The sequence below is a fragment of the Tachypleus tridentatus genome, chromosome 3 (genome assembly GCF_004210375.1).
Source record: "Tachypleus tridentatus isolate NWPU-2018 chromosome 3, ASM421037v1, whole genome shotgun sequence".
NCBI lineage: Eukaryota > Metazoa > Arthropoda > Merostomata > Xiphosura > Limulidae > Tachypleus > Tachypleus tridentatus.
The window spans coordinates 65,169,976-65,191,748 of NC_134827.1; the positions used below are offsets into that span (position 1 = coordinate 65,169,976).

Genomic DNA, 21,773 nt, shown 5'->3' on the forward strand with positions numbered 1-21,773 from the left:
ATATTCAGGGGACACACCTAAGTTGTTACTAATATTTATCACTTTGAACAGTATATTCAGGGGACAACCTAAGTTGTTACTAATATTTATCACTTTGAACGGTATATTCAGGAACACACCTAAGTTGTTACTAATATTTATCACTTTGAACAGTATATTCAGGGGACACACCTAAGTTGTTACTAATATTTATCACTTTGAATGGTATATTCAGGGGACACACCTAAGTTGTTACTAATATTTATCACTTTGAATGGTATATTCAGGGGACATACTTCTGCTATTACCAGTTGAACTTCTCACATACTTTATTTTCAAAACTTGATTTTCGATGTGTCTAATCCACCTAAGCCTCATATCAAAAGAGAGGCCAAGAAACCTGTCTGATGTAGGTGTTTAAAGCTGGGTTATTTGTAAGTGTAGTCGTCGTCTTTGTAATAGATTACAACAAACGTTGTGTCCAATGTGAAGATTGAACTCAGAATTTTGGTGTTTCAAACTCACTGCTGAGCCACAAGGCTAGTAAAGACAAATGGTGAGAACTTGAGGTTTAATTTATGAACAATAATTTTCTAGAATTGTTAAAAAACTAAATGATTATGATTATGACCACTGTGTCTGAAGTGTTTCATTGATCAGAGGATCAACGGTAAGTTTTCAAACAAACAACGATAAAATTTGTAATTCGATTCTACGCGGTGAAGGAAAAAGTGCTTGTAACTTATTGTGTAACTTTACACACACAAAACCCAAGACCAATAATTCATAGAAGGTATTCAAAAAACTAAAATTATTTGTTCCTTGTGAAAGGAAAATACAGTTTAACGTGATTGCAATACAAACTCGCGATTTACTCAGTGTGTTTGTATTTTAAATTTCGCACAAAGCTACTCGAGGGCTGTCTGTGCTAACCGTCCCTGGCTTAGCGATGTAAGCTAGTCATCACCACCCACCGCCAATTCTTGGACTATTTTACCAACGAATAGTTGGATCGATCATCAATTTTAACGGCTGGAAGGGCAAGCATGTTTGATGTGACGGGAATTCGAACCCCCACCCTCAGATTACGAGTCGAACGACTTAACTCACCTGGCCATGTCGGGACCTCAATGTAATGTGAAAACGAAAGTAATCAATGGAGAAAACATATGCTAAGAAGTTTAATTTTGGTCAGGTTTAGTTGTTTTAAGATAGGTTGTATATTTACTACACGTACTTTACCCGCAAATAAGTTATTTGTGGTTAGGCTTAACCTAAAAATTACCCAAAAGGTTTTTACAACACATTTTGATAAACTACATATGCGCCCAGTTGCTTTTGGGTTTTTGAATCCTTTTCCTACCAGAAATGCTTAACTATTCAGCCAATGGAGCGTTGTAAAGTCACGGTAAATCCCACTATCCGTTGGCAGCGGATAGCGAGGAATAGCTACCTTCCCTCTAGTCTAACATTGCTAAATTATGGATGGCAAATGCAGATAGTCCTCGTGTAGCTTTGAGCGAAATTCAAAAACGAACAAACAAACAAACTTTTATTTTTCACGTCTTCCATGAATGTCCTTTAATTGTCTCAAATACTTATTAAGTAATGATAACTTCTTTACTACACCGAAAAGACAGTAACTTTGAGAATCAGAAAATTTATATTTTAAATCCCTTAGCACTACGTTTGTGTATGTGCTTGAGTGCGGTTTGTGGTTTTAAGACAATTAAATTTTTGAGGCCTACAATGTATATATCAATAATCTTTAATTATATGTTTTTTTAAAAAAATATTTTCTTTTTTCAGCACAGGAAAAATATAACGAAGTATGAAATATTAAACTCATGTAAAGAAGTGTAGTTAATGTAAGTACTTTGAATCTGGAAAGACACCTTTAGTAATTTTAGTGATTTGTCAAAACGAAATATCATCTCGAGTAGAGTAAAGCCTATAAAAATGCTAACAAGTACATCTCGCTTTTCACTACTAGGCCTTGCGCGATGTTTTAACGAGTTTATTATATTTTAAATGTTATAGCTTTTGTCGTTATTTTGAAGATTAGCACATAAATATTTTACAAAAAACAGTGAAGTTCTACCGCCCTAAATATATAAATGTATATATCAATAATGACCCACAAAATAATCATTAAAGTTATATTAACAGCGCCAATAGCGTTGGGTTTGTTTGTTTTGAATTTCGCGCAATGTTACTCGAGAGCTATTTACTCTAGCCCTCTCTAATTTAGCAGTGTAAGGCTGGAGGGAAGGCAGCTAGTCATCACCACCCACTGCCAACTTTTGGGCTACTCTTTTACCAACGAATAGTTGGATTGACCGTCACGTTATAACGCCCCCACGGCTCAAAGGGCAAACATGTTTGGTTCGACCGGGATTCAAACCCGCCACCCTCGGATTACGAGTCGAACGCCTTAACACGCTTGACCATGCCGGGCCACCCAATAGGTTTGGAAATAACCTGATTTATCAGTATCGGACAAACGCAAGACAATAACTATGAGTAAACAAAATAACACAGTAAGGTCAGTGGTGAAAATTGTTTGGATCTGTCCTTATAAACAAATAATTATATCGGTATTTAAATTGAAATTGAAACATTAAAATTTACTTTGATCCGAAAAATAACTTATAACCAGATTTAATATTAATGTACAAATTGTAATTTAGATTTTATCGTTAGAGTGCGTTAAATATATTTATCACTGTTTATATATTTACAACAAATAAAACTATGGTAGTTTTCTTCAGATGGCGCTACTGGTGTGGAATATCGGAAGGGTAGCTTTATGTATTTTGGTAGGCGGCTAAATTCTGTTTATTTGATACTACAGTTGATATGTGTTACATTTTTATAATTACAATTTTTACAGAGACAGAACATAGAATTTTAGTTTAGGAGTACGTCTATTGATCTAGTCTGTCTTATCCATTAAACTTTAGATTTTAAGAAACAAATAAAAACTGTAATTTTGTCTTTAATGTGTAAATATTTGTCTAGCCTACTTTTAAAGCCTCCTACATGGAGAAGACAGTCTATTCTAAATCTAGTAAAAGCCAATCACCCTGTTAGTGTTAGAAAAAATAACTCATAGCTGAATATGACACACACTGGAAGTACTTATATTTGTGACCCGTAACGCTACTCATAATTATTTATGAAATTAAATAAAAAAGTTGAATAACCAACATTATCAAGTTCCTTGACACCACAATTAGATCAACTCTAACTCTTCTTTAATCAAGTGAAAACAACTTCAGATAAATTATTCTCTTATGACAATATTTCCTACCAACATTCCCAGATATCATCTTACTACAGGGTGTTCGGAAAGTCACTGTGCAGTTTGTAATCATATTTTATTCAGTATATTTCAAGCCAGCAACTGATAGCGGTGTTTAGAAACAAAATAAGAAGGATCCAGGCCTGTATTGATGCCAACCGGGGGTCACTTTCAACATTGTTTATAATTGTCATTTATATTTACTTCCTGTATTCTGTATTGAAACATGTCTGTTAATAAATATATAAGTGCACAGTGACTTTCCAAACACCCTGTAGTTCTCCTCTGAACACTTGCCAATAATTCAATGTCCTTTCTAAGCACTCCAACTGTGACCTAATTAGTGACCCATATATTGCAATGAAAACTTTTAATTCTTATATTTAATGTTTCTATGGATACATCCAAAAATCATATTTGCTCTACAACTAGCAACAATACACTTCTTGGATGGTTTAAGATACTGATCAATTTGAACACAAATTGGCCCTGGTAATACAATTATTTTAATTTAAATTATGTCAGATAATGTGTTTCCTGGCATTTATTATAATTAAAAGCTGTCCACAATTTAATTGTCCAACTCACCAAATAACCTAAATCCTTTTGTAAAGCAGTGGCATCCTTACAACCAGCAACACTCAAGATATTAATATCATAAGCAAATTTATTGACCATTCCATTATTTATTTCATTGACATAAATCGTAAAGAATACAGGTCTTAACATTGAGCCCCAAAATACCACATTTGGAGCATTAATCCCATTTATTTAAACTCTGTTTACAACCTCTGGGTCCTTCTGCCCAGCCAATTATTCTACTTAATTAGCCAACTTATCTCCAACACAAGTTGTGATATTTTATAACAACTCTTAAGATTTAGATACACCAAATTCACACCCTAACCCTTATCAATGTAAAAGTAACCTCTTAAAAAAACATTTAAAGATAAGGAAAATAATAAGAACAGAAGGATAACCAACTGTAACACTTGTAAAAAAAACCTTGTGTTAGAGTCACACATTACATAGAAGATACTCCTGAGGAATCATATGGAGTAAATTAACCAAACTTCTTGCTGCTTGAGTTGTCAACTTCATCTCAAGTAAAACGGTTATTTTAAGTTTGGCTGATTTGGAAATAAATTGTTACTTCTTGTGGATGGTTCATTGGATTTTATTGTGTTATGCTATGCAGGTTGGTTTTGTATATTATTTTTTACTTTACTGCTTTATTTGATAACTAGCTGTAAATAGTAAATGATTTGGATGCTACTTTTGTTAAATCCCCTTATGGAATGTATTTTTGTAACTCTGTTAGTTTTTTCACCTTTGTTTAACAAGCATTAAATTAATTTACAGTGTAAGTCTGATGGTTTTTCACCTGAGATTTGTAACCCCTTACTAAACATATGTTGTTAGTCTAATGGTTCTTCACCTGAGATTCGTAACCCCTTACTAAACATATGTTGTAAGTCTGTTGGTTCTTCACCTGAGATTGGTAACCCCTTACTAAACATATGTTGTAAGTCTGTTGGTTCTTCACCTGAGATTGGTAACCCCTTACTTAACATATGTTGTAAGTCTGATGGTTCTTCACCTGAGATTGGTAAACCCTTACTAAACATATGTTGTAAGTCTGATGGTTCTTCACCTGAGAGTGGTAACCTCTTACTTAACATATGTTGTAAGTCTGATGGTTCTTCATCTAAGATTGGTAACATCTTACTAAACATATGTGGTAAGTCTGATGGTTCTTCATCTAAGATTGGTAACATCTTACTGAACATATGTTGTAAGTCTGATGGTTCTTCACCTGAGATTAGTAACCCCTTACTTAACATATGTTGTAAATCTGTTGGTTCTTCACCTGAGATTGGTAACCCCTTACTAAACATATGTTGTAAGCCTGATGGTTCTTCATCTAAGATTGGTAACCCCTTACTAAACATATGTTGTAAGTCTGTTGGTTCTTCACCTGAGATTGGTAACCCCTTACTTAACATATGTTGTAAGTCTGATGGTTCTTTACCTGAGATTGGTAACCCCTTACTAAACATATGTTGTAAGTCTGATGGTTCTTCACCTGAGATTGGTAGCCCCTTACTTAGCATATGTTGTAAGTCTGATGGTTCTTCATCTAAGATTGGTAACATCTTACTAAACATATGTTGTAAGTCTGATGGTTCTTCACCTGAGATTGGTAACCCCTTACTAAACATATGTTGTAAGTCTGTTGGTTCTTCACCTGAGATTGGTAACCCATTACTTAACATATGTTGTAAGTCTGATGGTTCTTCACCTGAGATTGGTAACCCCTTACTTAAGATATGTTGTAAGTCTGATGGTTCTTCATCTAAGATTGGTAACATCTTACTAAACATATGTTGTAAGTCTGATGGTTCTTCACCTGAGATTAGTAACCCCTTACTTAACATATGTTGTAAGTCTGATGGTTCTGGTAACCCACTTGAGAGTCTTGGTTCTTCATCTAAGATTGGTAACATATAAACATATGTTGTAAGTCTGATGGTTCTTCACCTGAGAGACTTAGTCTGATGGTTCTTCACCTGAGATTAGTACTTAACATGTGTTGTAAGTCTGATGGTTCTTCACTTGAGATTGGTAGCCCCTTACTTAACATATGTTGTAAGTCTGATGGTTCTTCACCTTAAAATGTAGACCCTAATGAGTTGGAGTAACGCATGATCATTATTTTATTAACTGACTGTTGTAATAAAAATAAATAAAATTCACTTTCATTCGTATGCCTGCGTTTTTTTTTCTTCGAATGTTCGTGTAGTTTAGGGTAAGTTGGTTTCATCCTTTTGTCGTACAGAATCATTGGATCAAAAATGATTAATTATCCAACATAATTATGAAAAGTTAAATGGATATCAGTACAATTTCGAGAGTCAGAAATGTGACGTGTTGTGACTTGTTTGCAGACAAGTTTAAACTTAATACATGAAGGTGAAAAAATATACCTAATTTTCAACGATTAGAAAAAAACAACAACAACTACTTTTACTTTTTGCAAATGTTGATAGACCTTTTGACAAAATCCTAAAATTCTTTATATGGCGAGAACAATTTTCATATATAACCGGTCAAGCTCAAAGTTCTATTCCTTGGGGAAGGTCAGTGGATATTATCATGCAATGATACGGAATAACAGTAATATTTTATGTTGTGTTTTTCTTTACGTAACAGTATGATTTTTGAGCTGTTATACAGAATGAATTAGGGTGTACCAGAGTGAAATCTTAGGGTGCACAGTCCTTGCCTGATAATGTTTTAAGAAGCAAGATGCATTAAGATATGTGAAAACACGATAATACCACCAATCATTTCAATTTGTAAGATTAAATACGTGCAATATAATTTCCTTGACCGAAAAAAGCTGCTATACGAATATTAAAAGTAATTACAATGTACTCCGGTTGAGAAGAGAACTTGAAGGAGAAAACAAAATTATTAAGTTAACGATATTTAATAAAATAAAATGGCGGCACCTAAGCAAAAGATTGGCAAATCTTTAATTTTAAGGTTTGTTTCCATTATCGTTTTATTACATCCCTAAATAGCCATGTTTAAAATCATTTTTTACATGTTCTGATTCCAATTAAATTACGTTTGATTTAATTTTTTACACAGATTTTATGACATTAAAAATTAGAATGATAATACTTGTTTAAAAATCTGAAGGTCAGATAAACTTAGATACCGCTCTAGGGTAACAGTTAAAAGATACTTAGACAGCGTAGCAAGCATGAAGATCAAATTGTTTTAGTAAAATAACACTGAATTTTGATGTATGTTAACTTATTGCATGTTTGAAATGTTATCCTTTCACCAAAACGCAGAGGAAAGATGTTGCACAAACACGTCGCCCCTGTGGAACGTGCTCTACTGCGCGAGCGAAGCTTGTGCAGTGAAGCTAGTGTAACGCCCTCTGGCCGAAGCGTCATCACTAACTGGCGTAGTGAAGCGACGGTGAAAAGTATTAATGACGGTAGAAAGGTGATGTGTTGAGCAGCTGTCTGAACCATATGTGAGTAATTTTTTCGATGTTAGTTGTGTAAACTTTAGCTAAATAACTCTTTTGACTAAAAAGTACAAGAATCTGTGAGAAAATACTGGACTTGGACAGCAAAATAAAAGTAAAACCGATTAAAAATATGTTTTCTTTTGGAACGCAAAATTATGTAAGCCCATAATTTGTAGTGTAATGTTACGCTGGCAAAATGTTTATTCAGTTGCTAATTTTCGTTTTAAATTTAAATTTATTTTCTATAGCTTGGTATATTATAACATTTATTAGCAATGAGTATTTGAAAATCAAAAGTATACCTTAACGAAATTCGAGAGTATTTGTTACAAATATCCATGTTTAATAACTTAATCAATGAAACAAAAAATATCAGATTACTTCAGTTATGTTTATCAGACTTCATTTCACTCGAACTTCTTTTGTATTTAAAATAACTTCACTGTTAAAAAGTTTCAAGAATTTTACTAATGAGAACATAACATCATAAGAAAAGGTAATTTGTGTTGGAAATCAGGTATATCTTTAATGACATACAATGATTATTTGATGTGTAGAAATAATGAAGTTAATGAAACCATAAAACAATTAAATAGTACGTCAGTAATTTGCTGTTGTTTCTTTAACATTTAAAATTACATGGCAAAATCAAAGGTTTGATAATATAAGTCAGAAATAAATATTAAACAAAAATCGTATTTCAATATATTTATTATTACTATGATTATACATGTTTATCGTTTAGTGTGTTTGTTTTTACTATGTAAATCACTTTTCATGAGTTTAACAAATATGGAAAGCAGTTTGTATTACCTAAACATAAATTAGAATATAGAAATTAGGGCTATACAGTCAGTGGTACCAAAAACAATGTTTTATTTTATAATATCTGTGTTAGTAGTATTTCTAAAACATATTGTCATGTTACATTGTCTGCTACATTTTATTAACCTATAATTCTAATTATTATCAGTTATTAATTTTTTAATATTTTGTAAGATGGATTTTTTTTGTCATACAAGTTAAGCCTAACACACAATTAAGAAATATTCAGTAGTTCTCTGCTACTGTTTTATTTCATCTGTTTTTTCCTTTTATTTTAAAGATATTATACAAAACATGAAAGTATTGGTTTACTTTTGTTCTGTTTTAAGGTTAAAGAAGAAAGGATTTATAATATATTTTTTATTATTAGGAATAACTGACTTTAAGATTACATATCAGCTTAGTATTACTGTAACGTGACACATTATTATCACTTTGGTCAATAGCTGATCCATTCAGCAGTTGTAAGTGAAACGGACTTCTGCATTATATATGTGGCCCATGACCTATGATTTTATATTGTAAAATGTGTATGTAATGTTTAACAAAAGATTAATAGTAACAAATTATGTGCCCCCCACTAGTACAACGGTATGTCTCTGGATTTACAACACTAAAATCAGGGGTTCAGTTCCCCTCAGTGGGTTTAGCAGATAGCCTGATGTGGCTTTGCTATACGAAAACACACACACACACAAATTACGTTTTATAGCTGTTGTAACATGATACAAAGCTCATATTACTTTGGATATTAATCATAATGTTTAGATGTTGTGTGAAAACATTTCCATTGTGTAAATAAATTATGAAAAATCACCTTGGTGTTTCTCACCCTACTGAAGTTTATTCACACTCTAAATAGATAAGTTTTAAATGTAATTCTTCCCTTTTTATGTTGCTATTAATTTCCTTACTTGCATAAAACAATTTTATGTCTGAGTAACTTCATCAACACAAACAATGCATCTTTCTATGGATATTTTCAATTTTACTTTAGTATTGTTCATTATAACAAATTATTCACTTATTACTTCTTATTTGCCAGTTTATCATGTGGGAATGTTTAAAGACCTGAACTGTAACACAGTTTTTTAGTTAACTTTTGAATTATTCCATTGGCATTTGGTGCACTGTCTCATGAGTTTCAGTTATAACAGTGGAGAAGTATGCTGTGAGAGTACAGTAAACATTGTACATTATTTAATCTCTGCTAAAGTGTAAAGTGTGATAAAAGTACAGAAAATGCATTACAGGTTTTTCAAGCTATATATGCAGTGGCTTCTTAAGCCTGATGATATCGTAAGGTTGTGATGGCAACGTATACAGAGCACTTAGAACTTAATGGATTAGACGAAGAAGATGAACTGACAGACGACGAGGTATTCACCCGTGGAGGAAAGTCTATTCCACTTGATGAAAATGGAATTAGCAAACCCCTTATGGCTCCTCGCCACCGTGTCTCCAAGACTGACGTCCTACACACTAGAGTTCGGAAAGTGCCCCCTTTAAGAGTAATCTGGGGCCCCATTATTTATGGACTGATTGCTCTAGGAGCTGTTATAGGTGAGATCATGTGATGGAGTACACTGGGAAACATTGAAAATAAAATGTGTAGCCTGTAGTGTCCTATCATTTTACTGTGATTTTGGCATCATAATGACTTTGAGTAAAATATGTCATTAACGTTAATGTTTAGGATGTAAAATATCTTAAGGCATTTTGTGTGAAATAATCTTGCATTTAAAGTTTGAAAATTTAAACATGCTACGTGATAAAAAGTGACACATTTTCAAACAATTTCAAACACAATATATTAACATATCTTGAAATATACATGCAAGTAGAAGTAAAAATTTTATGGGATTTGTGAAAAGGTTCTTGGCAAATTCAAACATCATTGAAGTGAATAATGTTTATCACAGAGTAGGAACTTTCGGTGGGTAAATCAGAGATACTATGGTGTACAAAATTCATCTGTGGTTTCAGGAAATATTCACCAGAGGGAGCTACATCTACTAGAGTGTTCACCATTCATGTAAATAATGGCCTGTATCTCTGGTGATGTGAGAAACTGTTGGGCAAAATTGCCTGATAGTTTATGTGACTGTTCTGGTGGTTGGTCTACTTGAATAATTTACCTTTCAGATATAATTGAAATTAGGTGCATATCATGAGGGGCTTAAATGATGGAGAGCTTCATTCACCTCTTTTGAAGGATATGGGCCATTGGCAACACAAATTGTGACCACCTTGAAGAGTTATAGTGCCCTCTGGTGGACATAGAATCATTGTATCACTGGTATATTCATTTGCCAAGAATTATTGGTTTATGATGATGTTTATAAGAGCCCCATATTTCAAAATATATTTTCTTGGTGTCACTCAAATTAGCATTGAACTATGTGTTAAACTCTAGATGTACGTTCACAGGGTTTTCAATAGTGTTCTGTTTCAAGAGTAAATTAAACCAAAATTAATAAGAACAAATATATTTAATCTTTGCATTTAAAGTTCATATGTCATGCTATTTTGTATTGTAGAGAGTGGATAATTCTTCTCATGATTCATGGCTTGAGCATGTTTCACTGATGTGACAACAGTATGAATTACAGCATTAAGCATACTTCATGCAGTGTCATTTTAGTCTACTGACTGACAAACATACAAACACTACTCAATAATGGAGCAAGCATTCAGGCAACCTTCAACCCTTCTTCAGGGAAATAACTGGTATATGTAGTATGTTGTAAGTGGTAGGTGCTACATAATAATTCACAACAATAGGAATGATGCTTATTACACTATTCCTATTACCTTCTCTAGTTAAACCTAAGCCTCATTCCTCCATCCTTGATTGTTGTAAGTGGTAGGTGCTACATAGTAATTCACAACAGTAGGAATTATGCTTATTACACTATTCCTATTACCTTCTCTAGTTAAACCTAAGCCTCATTCCTCCATCCTTGATTGTTGTAAGTGGTAGGTGCTACATAATAATTCACAACAGTAGGAATGATGCTTATTACACTGTTCCTATTACCTTCTCTAGTTAAACCTAAGCCTCATTCCTCCATCCTTGATTGTTGTAAGTGGTAGGTGCTACATAATAATTCACAACAGTAGGAATGATGCTTATTACACTGTTCCTATTACCTTCTCTAGTTAAACCTAAGCCTCATTCCTCCATCCTTGATTGTTGTAAGTGGTAGGTGCTACATAATAATTCACAACAGTAGGAATGATGCTTATTACACTGTTCCTATTACCTTCTCTAGTTAAACCTAAGCCTCATTCCTCCATCCTTGTTTGTTGTAAGTGGTAGGTGCTACATAATAATTCACAACAGTAGGAATGATGCTTATTACACTATTCCTATTACCTTCTCTAGTTAAACCTAAGCCTCATTCCTCCATCCTTGATTGTTGTAAGTGGTAGGTGCTACATAATAATTCACAACAGTAGGAATGATGCTTATTACACTGTTCCTATTACCTTCTCTAGTTAAACCTAAGCCTCATTCCTCCATCCTTGATTGTTGTAAGTGGTAGGTGCTACATAATAATTCACAACAGTAGGAATGATGCTTATTACACTATTCCTATTACCTTCTCTAGTTAAACCTAAGCCTCATTCCTCCATCCTTGATTGTTGTAAGTGGTAGGTGCTACATAATAATTCACAACAGTAGGAATGATGCTTATTACACTGTTCCTATTACCTTCTCTAGTTAAACCTAAGCCTCATTCCTCCATCCTTGATTGTTGTAAGTGGTAGGTGCTACATAATAATTCACAACAGTAGGAATGATGCTTATTACACTATTCCTATTACCTTCTCTAGTTAAACCTAAGCCTCATTCCTCCATCCTTGATTGTTGTAAGTGGTAGGTGCTACATAATAATTCACAACAGTAGGAATGATGCTTATTACACTGTTCCTATTACCTTCTCTAGTTAAACCTAAGCCTCATTCCTCCATCCTTGATTGTTGTAAGTGGTAGGTGCTACATAATAATTCACAACAGTAGGAATGATGCTTATTACACTGTTCCTATTACCTTCTCTAGTTAAACCTAAGCCTCATTCCTCCATCCTTGATTGTTGTAAGTGGTAGGTGCTACATAATAATTCACAACAGTAGGAATGATGCTTATTACACTGTTCCCATTACCTTCTCTGAGGCCATGTTCACAAATTTTACACTTAAACAAAATCACATAGAATAATAAAAGGTGTTCTGATTGTTTTGAGTTCATAATTTGAAATAAAGCATTCAGTTACAATAAATACTTTGTTGTTAATAATATGGTCATGTTCTCTCCCAGGTTATGTGAATTCTGGTTGCGTCACATACATTTCTTTTCACAAACAAATTTCAGTAACTGTAACTTGTATATAATCATAGTGTTGTGGGTTGTTTCAGAATAGAAAATCCAGCTTGTGTTGTTAGAGAAAGAATTACCAGTATGCTATAAAACTCTGCAATTTGTATTTCACGTGCTTTATCTGTTTTACCAATGACACTTTATTCTGGTTTCTTAGGAATCATCTGTCTGGTGGTTTTTCTAATCAACACCTTCATGGCACATTTATCAACTTCACATCAACTGCTTCACACTCACACTCGAAAAGCTATTTTACCCTGTACCAACATAACAGTCAGTGATATATGGGTCCAGACATTCCCGATGCTTACCACAGAAACAGCAGTGAGACTTGATGACATAAATCTTGATGGAGCTGAAGACATTATTATGGGGTTTGGAACAGGTAAGTTTGGACCAATAGTTTTTTTCCCTCCCATTATTAGCAAAAATAATTTATATATAGATATAGTATGTTTGTTTGTTTACAGTATATTTTCTCACTAAACCTCTTGCAGATTAGGTGAATGTTCCACCAACTTACTTAAAGAGCAAGCACATTCTCATAAACAAGACCCACCCTAAGGCCTAATTTCAGTATTGGTGACTTCAGAAGTAATGCCCAATAACATTATGTAACACAAATTTTGTTCTTGGATAGTATGTGTTATTTCTTAATTACTTATGTTGTAAAAGTACAGAAAATGGCCATTATTAACTTCAAACTTTGCTTTTGTGACCGGATAATGAAATTTAGAAATTAACCTATTTTGTATGTAAAGATGGGCAAACTTGCAAATTTTCATTTACATAAGGTCTGAATGAAACAACATATGAATCGAGATTTACATGTATTTCTGCCAAAGTTATACAAAAATGAAAACAAATATTTAGAAGTGAGTATTTTTCGAGACTTGCGACTGTAATGTAAATAACTTTCACGTATCAGCCCCCAAATATAGTCTCCCATAATGTTTTTGTTATACGCTCCCAGGTCACTAAAGCAAAGTTTTAAGAGAAAATAGGTCTTTTCCATTTGACTTCAGGCTTAAGTAATTGGAAAATAACACTTTCTGTCCAGGAACAAGGAAAAGTAAAATTTTGTTACATAGTGTAATGTGATCAACATGCTTTTAATAAATTATTCTGTGAACTTTGACCTTTTGACCATTTTCTGCAGTTTACCTTTAATGAGCCAATACACCATAGAATTATTGTTCTGCAGGTGCTGATGCCTTTATTACCCCCGAATTGTTTGTGATGTCTATTTTGATGGTCAAGAAGCTTGTGGGGGTGGAATTCTTGCTTTGAATGGACGTACCGGCCAAGAAATATGGAGGCGTTACACACCGCACGAAATCTTTGCAATCAACTGTAATGCTGACTTGGATGGAGACAAGATAAAGGATTGTATTGGAGGTGGACGGATGGCAGTAAGTGAGGCGTTTTGTTTACGCACGTCTTTGATAAACATGAATGAAGATGTAAATATTAGTCATATTTGGTTTAGACGTGTCTGCTATGATTTTGAAGATTGTAGTATTAGATGATTTGCTGTGAGTAAAATTATGAAATATCAAACAAAACACAGTTTAATGTTTCAAAATTCTTTGTGTATCTTACATACACAATGCTAACAAAAGCAATCTGAGAGATTCCATGTCCTTAATTCATTTCTTCTCTTTTTGAGGTCATATGTGTTTATACAATTTCAAATTTTACATTTAAAACTCAGTAAATCCTTTTCAGGCCCTGAATGGTCAACAATCCAGATAATATTTTGTAGTCTCATGAGGAATCTCAGTCTTAATGTGTCCATGGAATTTAGTGCAAATGTGATCACACTGTACAGAGTTATTAACCCCAAAATGCCCCGCCTCCCTATTAAAAAAAAAAAAAAGGTTCAAAGTGATGCAGAAGCCAGATCTGAACCTAAACAAAATTTGAGGAGAACTATCCCGTTTTGACTTCCTATCTCGTGTAAACTTTTTGTATGCATCAGGCTGTTAGTTGAAGAAACTTTGTAGGATGGATGGCAGTTACCTATTGTGGAGACACAAGTGTAGAGGATGGCGGAAGGCTTTTTGAAACATCGTTCTCTACACTTGTGTAGAGGATGGCGGAAGACTTTCAAAACGTCATCCTCTACACTTTTGCCTCTGCAACAGGCAGTTGCCGTCCATTCTACAAAGCTTCATCATGAATACTCTGCCTAAACATCCTGTTAGAGAATAGTCTATTAGTTTTCGAGGCACGGATGTGAATAGACGGACACAAGGACCCAGTTGCAATACCTTTCCAGGGTGAGGGTAACTGGACTTCTTTTGAATGCATGCTTAATTGTAACCTAATGCTCAAACTCTTATTTAACATGTGTGAATAGTATTATAGAATTTAAGAAACTGAAAGGAAGTCCTCATTACTTAAATATTTATTAAGCTTTCATTTGAGCATCCTGAAACTTGCTGCATCCAGCTTATTCCAAACATCCTGTTGGAAAAATAAAAGTTTCCTAGCCAAAGTTGACTTCTACTCTGCCCAAACTTATATATTTGTTTTCCTTAGTCCTTTAGTTTTCACTCTTATTTGTGGTGTAAAATATATCCACCTGCATTTGTCTCATATGTCTTGCAAACTTTACTTGTTTCTGTGTTTTATTGTTTGTAGTAACTTGTGGTGGTTTAATTGATACTAGGCTAAAAGAGTTTACCACTACTTGTTAAGTAATTTTTTATTGAATTAATAACATCTAACCCTAATTAGATATTGAATGTATGAGTAATATTTCCAGAAATACTCAGACTTTAAATTATTGTGTTTTCAGAATATTATTTAGATTTGTAAAGTAAACTGTAACAGAACTAATATTTTGTATTAGAGACAGGTGGTATTTTAAATATACCCTGAATAGGTCATCAAAACTTTACAGTACTGCACAGTGTTTGCTTTTGTAACAACATCTATGTAATGACTGATTCACAAGTTCTGGTAATGTCTGTAAACATCACAGCAGAAAGTTTGTATTTTTAAAATTTAACAATTAATACGACTGATGGAACCTAACTGTATTTAGAACCTGGTTATAAATCTGTTTAGCCAAACACAGATGGATTATTTGGTACATCAACTGTACATGTTTCAGCCAAACACAGATGGATCATTTGGTACATCAACTGTACATGTTTCAGCCAAACACAGATGGATCATTTGGTACATCAACTGTACATGTTTTAGCCAAACACAGATGGATCATTTGGTACATCAACTGTACATGTTTCAGCCAAACACAGATGGATCATTTGGTACATCAACTGTACATGTTTCAGCCAAACACAGATGGATCATTTGGTACATCAACTGTACATGTTTCAGCCAAACACAGATGGATCTTATAGTGCATCAACTGTACATGTTTTAGCCAAACATAGATGGATCATTTGGTACATCAACTGTACATGTTTCAGCCAAACACAGATGGATCATTTGGTACATCAACTGTACATGTTTCAGCCAAACACAGATGGATCATTTGGTACATCAACTGTACATGTTTCAGCCAAACACAGATGGACCATATAGTGTGTCAACTGTACATGTTTCAGCCAAACACAGATGGATCATATAGTGTGTCAGCTGTACATGTTTCAGCCAAACACAGATGGATCATTTGGTACATCAACTGTACATGTTTCAGCCAAACACAGATGGATCATTTGGTACGTCAACTGTACATGTTTTAGCCAAACACAGATGGATCATATAGTGCATCAACTGTACATGTTTCAGCCAAATGCAGATGGATCTTATAGTGCATCAACTGTACATGTTTCAGTCAAACACAGATGGATCATATAGTGTGTCAGCTGTACATGTTTCAGCCAAACACAGATGGATCATATAGTGTGTCAGCTGTACATGTTTCAGCCAAACACAGATGGATCATTTGGTACATCAACTGTACATGTTTCAGCCAAACACAGATGGATCATATAGTGTGTCAGCTGTACATGTTTCAGCCAAACACAGATGGATCATTTAGTACATCAACTGTACATGTTTCAGCCAAACACAGATGGATCATTTGGTACGTCAACTGTACATGTTTTAGCCAAACACAGGTGGATCATATAGTGCATCAACTGTACATGTTTCAGCCAAACGCAGATGGATCTTATAGTGCATCAACTGTACATGTTTCAGTCAAACACAAATGGATCATTTGGTATATCAACTGTACATGTTTTAGCCAAATACAGATGGATCATATAGTGCATCAGCTGTACATGTTTCTGCCAAACGCAGATGGATCTTATAGTGCATCAACTGTACATGTTTCAGCCAAACACAGATGGATCATTTGGTACATCAACTGTACATGTTTTAGCCAAACACAGATGGATCATATAGTGCATCAGCTGTACATGTTTTAGCCAAACACAGATGGATCATATAGTGCATCAGCTGTACATGTTTCAGTCAAACACAAATGGATCACTTGGTACATCAACTGTACATGTTTCAGTCAAACACAGATGGATCACTTGGTACATCAATTGTACATGTTTTAGCCAAACACAGATGGATCATTTGGAACATTAACTGTACATGTTTCAGTCAAACACAGATGGATCACTTGGTACATCAACTGTACATGTTTCAGTCAAACACAGATGGATCACTTGGTACATCAACTGTATATGTTTTAGCCAAACACAGATGGATCATTTGGTACATCAACTGTACATGTTTTAGCCAAACACAGATGGATCATTTGGAATATTAACTGTACATGTTTCAGCCAAACACAGATGGATCATTTGGAACATTAACTGTACATGTTTCAGCCTTTTTGAATGATTAAACTCATTTTGTAATCAAAACCAACATCACATTACAATTTTAAACTATCAGAATAATCTACTTTTAACACCAGAATTTCTGACAAGGGTCTTATGGATTCCATTGTACTTTTACAAACAGTTTTCAAACTGTTTATTTACCAAACTGCTTGTTGCTCCATGGCATTGTTTTTTACAGGTCTTTAATAACATGAGTCACAACATAATGGAAACAGAAATACTGTGAATATGCCAATTAATCATACTGTTTATTAACAGTGTCACCTAACTATTTGATGTAGAAAAGTGATTTTAAAATATTATGAACATTTTCTTCTACACAAAGAATTTAAATGATTTATATAAACCTAAATTAAACTTATGTGATGAAAGTATTCAAAACTTAACAGAATTAGACTTATTTATAAGAAAAAATATTAGTAGACATTTTAGAATAGTGGGGTGGTCATTAGACAACTCCGAGATATGTCCCTGTGATTGTACATCTTTACTTTACGATGTCGATAACTTGCAAGAATATGACATTTTATATAATTAATTTGACCTTGTTTTGCTCCAATAAGACTATGTTGAATTGCAATATGAAGTCTATAATTATTTTCCATATAATTAAATCAACAGGGTCTGCTGGCAGTTAGTGGAAAAGATGGAACTGTTATTTGGGATTTCAAAAATTCTGATGCAATAATGAAAACATCAAATATGTACACTCCTGTTTATATCAATGATATAAATTCTGATGGAGTCCCAGATCTGGTCCAGATCCATGGAGGAGACCCTTTAAAAGAGCCAGGTAGGGTTATCAACAGTATAATGCTTGGAAGGTTATCAGGGATATGAACAGTATAATGCTTGGAAGGTTATCAGGGTTATCAACAGTATAATGATTGGAAGGTTATCAGGGTTATTAACAGTATAATGCTTGGAAGGTTATCAGGGTTATCAACAGTATAATGCTTGGGATGTTATCAGGGTTATCAACAGTATAATGCTTGGAAGGTTATCAGGGTTATCAACAGTATAATGCTTGGAAGGTTATCAGGGTTATCAACAGTATAATGATTGGAAAGTTATCAGGGTTATCAACAGTATAATGCTTGGAAGGTTATCAGGGTTATCAACAGTATAATGCTTGGGATGTTATCAGGGTTATCAACAGTATAATGATTGGAAGGTTATCAGGGTTATCAACAGTATAATTATTGGGATGTTTTCAGGGTTATCAACAGTATAATGATTGGAACGTTATCAGGGTTATCAACAGTATAATGCTTGGAAGGTTATCAGGGTTATCAGCAATATAATGCTTGGAAGGTTATCAGGGTTATCAACAGTATAATGCTTGGAAGGTTATCAGGGTTATCAACAGTATAATGCTTGGAAGGTTATCAGGGTTATCAACAGTATAATGCTTGGGATGTTATCAGGGTTATCAACAGTATAATGATTGGAAGGTTATCAGGGTTATCAACAGTATAATGCTTGGGATGTTATCAGGGTTATCAACAGTATAATGCTTGGAAGGTTATCAGGGTTATCAACAGTATAATGCTTGGAAGGTTATCAGGGTTATCAACAGTATAATGCAGTATTGGAAGGTTATCAGGGTTATCAACAGTATAATGCTTGGAAGGTTATCAGGGTTATCAACAGTATAATGATTGGAAGGTTATCAGGGTTATCAACAGTATAATGCTTGGGATGTTATCAGGGTTATCAACAGTATAATGCTTGGAAGGTTATCAGGGTTATCAACAGTATAATGCTTGGAAGGTTATCAGGGTTATCAACAGTATAATGATTGGAAGGTTATCAGGGTTATCAACAGTATAATGCTTGGAAGGTTATCAGGGTTATCAACAATAATGTTATCAGGGTTATCAACAGTATAATGCTTGGAAGGTTATCAGGGTTATCAACAGTATAATGCTTGGAAGGTTATCAGGGTTATCAACAGTATAATTATTGGAAGGTTATCAGGTTATCAACATGCTTGGGTTATCAACAGTATAATGCTTGGAAGGTTATCAGGGTTATCAACAGTATAATGCTTGGAAGGTTATCAGGGTTATCAACAGTATAATGATTGGAAGGTTATCAGGGTTATCAACAGTATAATGCTTGGAAGGTTATCAGGGTTATCAACAGTATAATGCTTGGAAGGTTATCAGGGTTATCAACAGTATAATGCTTGGAAGGTTATGGGATGTTATCAGGGTTATCAACAGTATAATGCTTGGAAGGTTATCAGGGTTATCAACAGTATAATGCTTGGAAGGTTATCAGGGTTATCAACAGTATAATGATTGGAAGGTTATCAGGGTTATCAACAGTATAATGCTTGGGATGTTATCAGGGTTATCAACAGTATAATGCTTGGAAGGTTATCAGGGTTATCAACAGTATAATGCTTGGGATGTTATCAGGGTTATCAACAGTATAATGATTGGAAGGTTATCAGGGTTATCAACAGTATAATTATTGGGATGTTATCAGGGTTATCAACAGTATAATGCTTGGAAGGTTATCAGGGTTATCAACAGTATAATGATTGGAAGGTTATCAGGGTTATCAACAGTATAATGCTTGGGATGTTATCAGGGTTATCAACAGTATGATGCTTGGAAGGTTATCAGGGTTATCAACAGTATAATGCTTGGAAGGTTATCAGGGTTATCAACAGTATGATGCTTGGAGGGTTATCAGGGTTATCAACAGTATAATGCTTGGAAGGTTATCAGGGTTATCAACAGTATAATGATTGGAAGGTTATCATGGTTATCAACAGTATAATGCTTGGGATGTTATCAGGGTAATCAACAGTATGATGCTTGGAAGGTTATCAGGGTTATCAACAGTATAATGATTGGAAGGTTATCAGGGTTATCAACAGTATGATGCTTGGAAGGTTATCAGGGTTATCAACAGTATAATGCTTGAAAGGTTATCAGTGTTATCAACAGTATAATGCTTGGAAGGTTATCAGGGTTATCAACAGTATAATGCTTGGAATGTTATCAGGGTTATCAACAGTATAATGCTTGGAAGGTTATCAGGGTTATCAACAGTATAATGCTTGGAAGGTTATCAACAGTATAATGCTTGGAAGGTTATCAGGGTTATCAACAGTATAATGATTGGAAGGTTATCAGGGTTATCAACAGTATAATGATTGGAACGTTATCATATTTAAATTTGTTTGTCAGTTAATTAATAACGAAGTTCATCTGTTAATGTCAGCCAGCAGTTAATTTGGTGTTGTGAATATTGGGTTTGTGTTTTGACAAAGACTTATAAGAATAATGATTTTGTTTATTCATTGAGAGACGAGAAATAAGTGTTACATCACTATTTTATGTTGCGACAGGAAGCCCCACACGACTTGTCGGAAGACTGCTGGTGATCAGTGGAAGGAATGGACAGGTTGTTCAGTGGGTGGAAGTACCCGACAAGAAAGAGAGCTACTATTCTCCGCAGATACTCACCCGTCCGATGGTGAGGTTTTAGCTTCACTTATTGAAACCATACACATTTATTTTTGAAGTTAATACTGTTACTTTTAGGCCTGATTATTTTGTGTAGTTTAAAGTTCTAAGTTTGTGTGAACTTTTCACTGACATCACGTACATGCCTAAAATTCTTTGTTTTGTATTCAATAGCATTTCCATTGTACGTTTCTGAGATTTCTCATTTGCTCCTTAACTCGTGACATGAACAACTGTTATGTTTTGCAAACAATATGTATATATGTTTTACATAAAATAATAATTCACTTCAATTATAAACATAATAATACTCTTACGATTATCTTATTGTATACAAAAGTAGTAAATAATGGATACTTTATTAATAGCTTAAAACTTGAGGAAAGATTAAGAGATTTTACTGCCTTTGGTAATTATGTATTGAACGCTGTTTTCTTTGCATTTTTCTTCCTTTCACATATTAACGGAAGTGCTTCTTATTGTATTAATTGTCTCCTTGTTTGAAAACTGTGCTTCATTATAAAAACGTGTATCAATTTAAAATGCTTTGAGTGAACTTAAAAACACACCAACTGGTGCTTGTTGATTTTTATGGAATCTCCTGCCATGCTGTTATGGTTTGGCCAAGCAACTTGAGTGTATTCGAGTCTTTCTAGAAATACCTGTGCCAAAATAAACTTCTTTGTATATGAATTATGCTTCTTCAAGTAATATTAAACTACAAGGTGTTCGGAAAGTCACTGTGCAGTTTGTAATCATATTTTATTCAGTCTATTTCAAGCCAGCAACTGATAGCGGTGTTTAGAAACAAAATAAGAAGGATCCAGACCTGTATTGCTGCCAATGGGGGTCACTTTCAACATTGTTTATAATTGTCATTCATATTTACCTTCTGTATTCTATATTG

The 21,773-nt window shown here is 34.0% G+C and overlaps 1 protein-coding gene across 1 annotated transcript; it reads left to right on the forward strand.

The window, feature by feature from the left end:
* Positions 1–2,753: 2,753 nt before the first annotated feature.
* On the forward strand, positions 2,754–18,143 carry LOC143246085 (uncharacterized). The gene is made up of 6 exons (XM_076492301.1): positions 2,754–2,798; positions 7,150–7,337; positions 9,413–9,722; positions 12,701–12,928; positions 13,748–13,955; positions 18,003–18,143. The coding sequence occupies exons 3-5, from the start codon at positions 9,470–9,472 to the stop codon at positions 13,831–13,833; spliced, it is 567 nt and encodes a 188-aa protein (XP_076348416.1). The 5' UTR covers positions 2,754–2,798; positions 7,150–7,337; positions 9,413–9,469; the 3' UTR covers positions 13,834–13,955; positions 18,003–18,143.
* The last annotated feature ends 3,630 nt before the right edge of the window (positions 18,144–21,773 follow it).

Coding starts and splice junctions, on each gene's coding strand:
- LOC143246085 (XM_076492301.1), top strand. CDS start 9,470: ATGGCAACGTATACAGAGCACTTAGAACTTAATGGATTAGACGAAGAA. Junction 9,723..12,700: donor TGCTCTAGGAGCTGTTATAG/GTGAGATCATGT, acceptor CTGGTTTCTTAG/GAATCATCTGTCTGGTGGTT. Junction 12,929..13,747: donor TATTATGGGGTTTGGAACAG/GTAAGTTTGGAC, acceptor ATTGTTCTGCAG/GTGCTGATGCCTTTATTACC.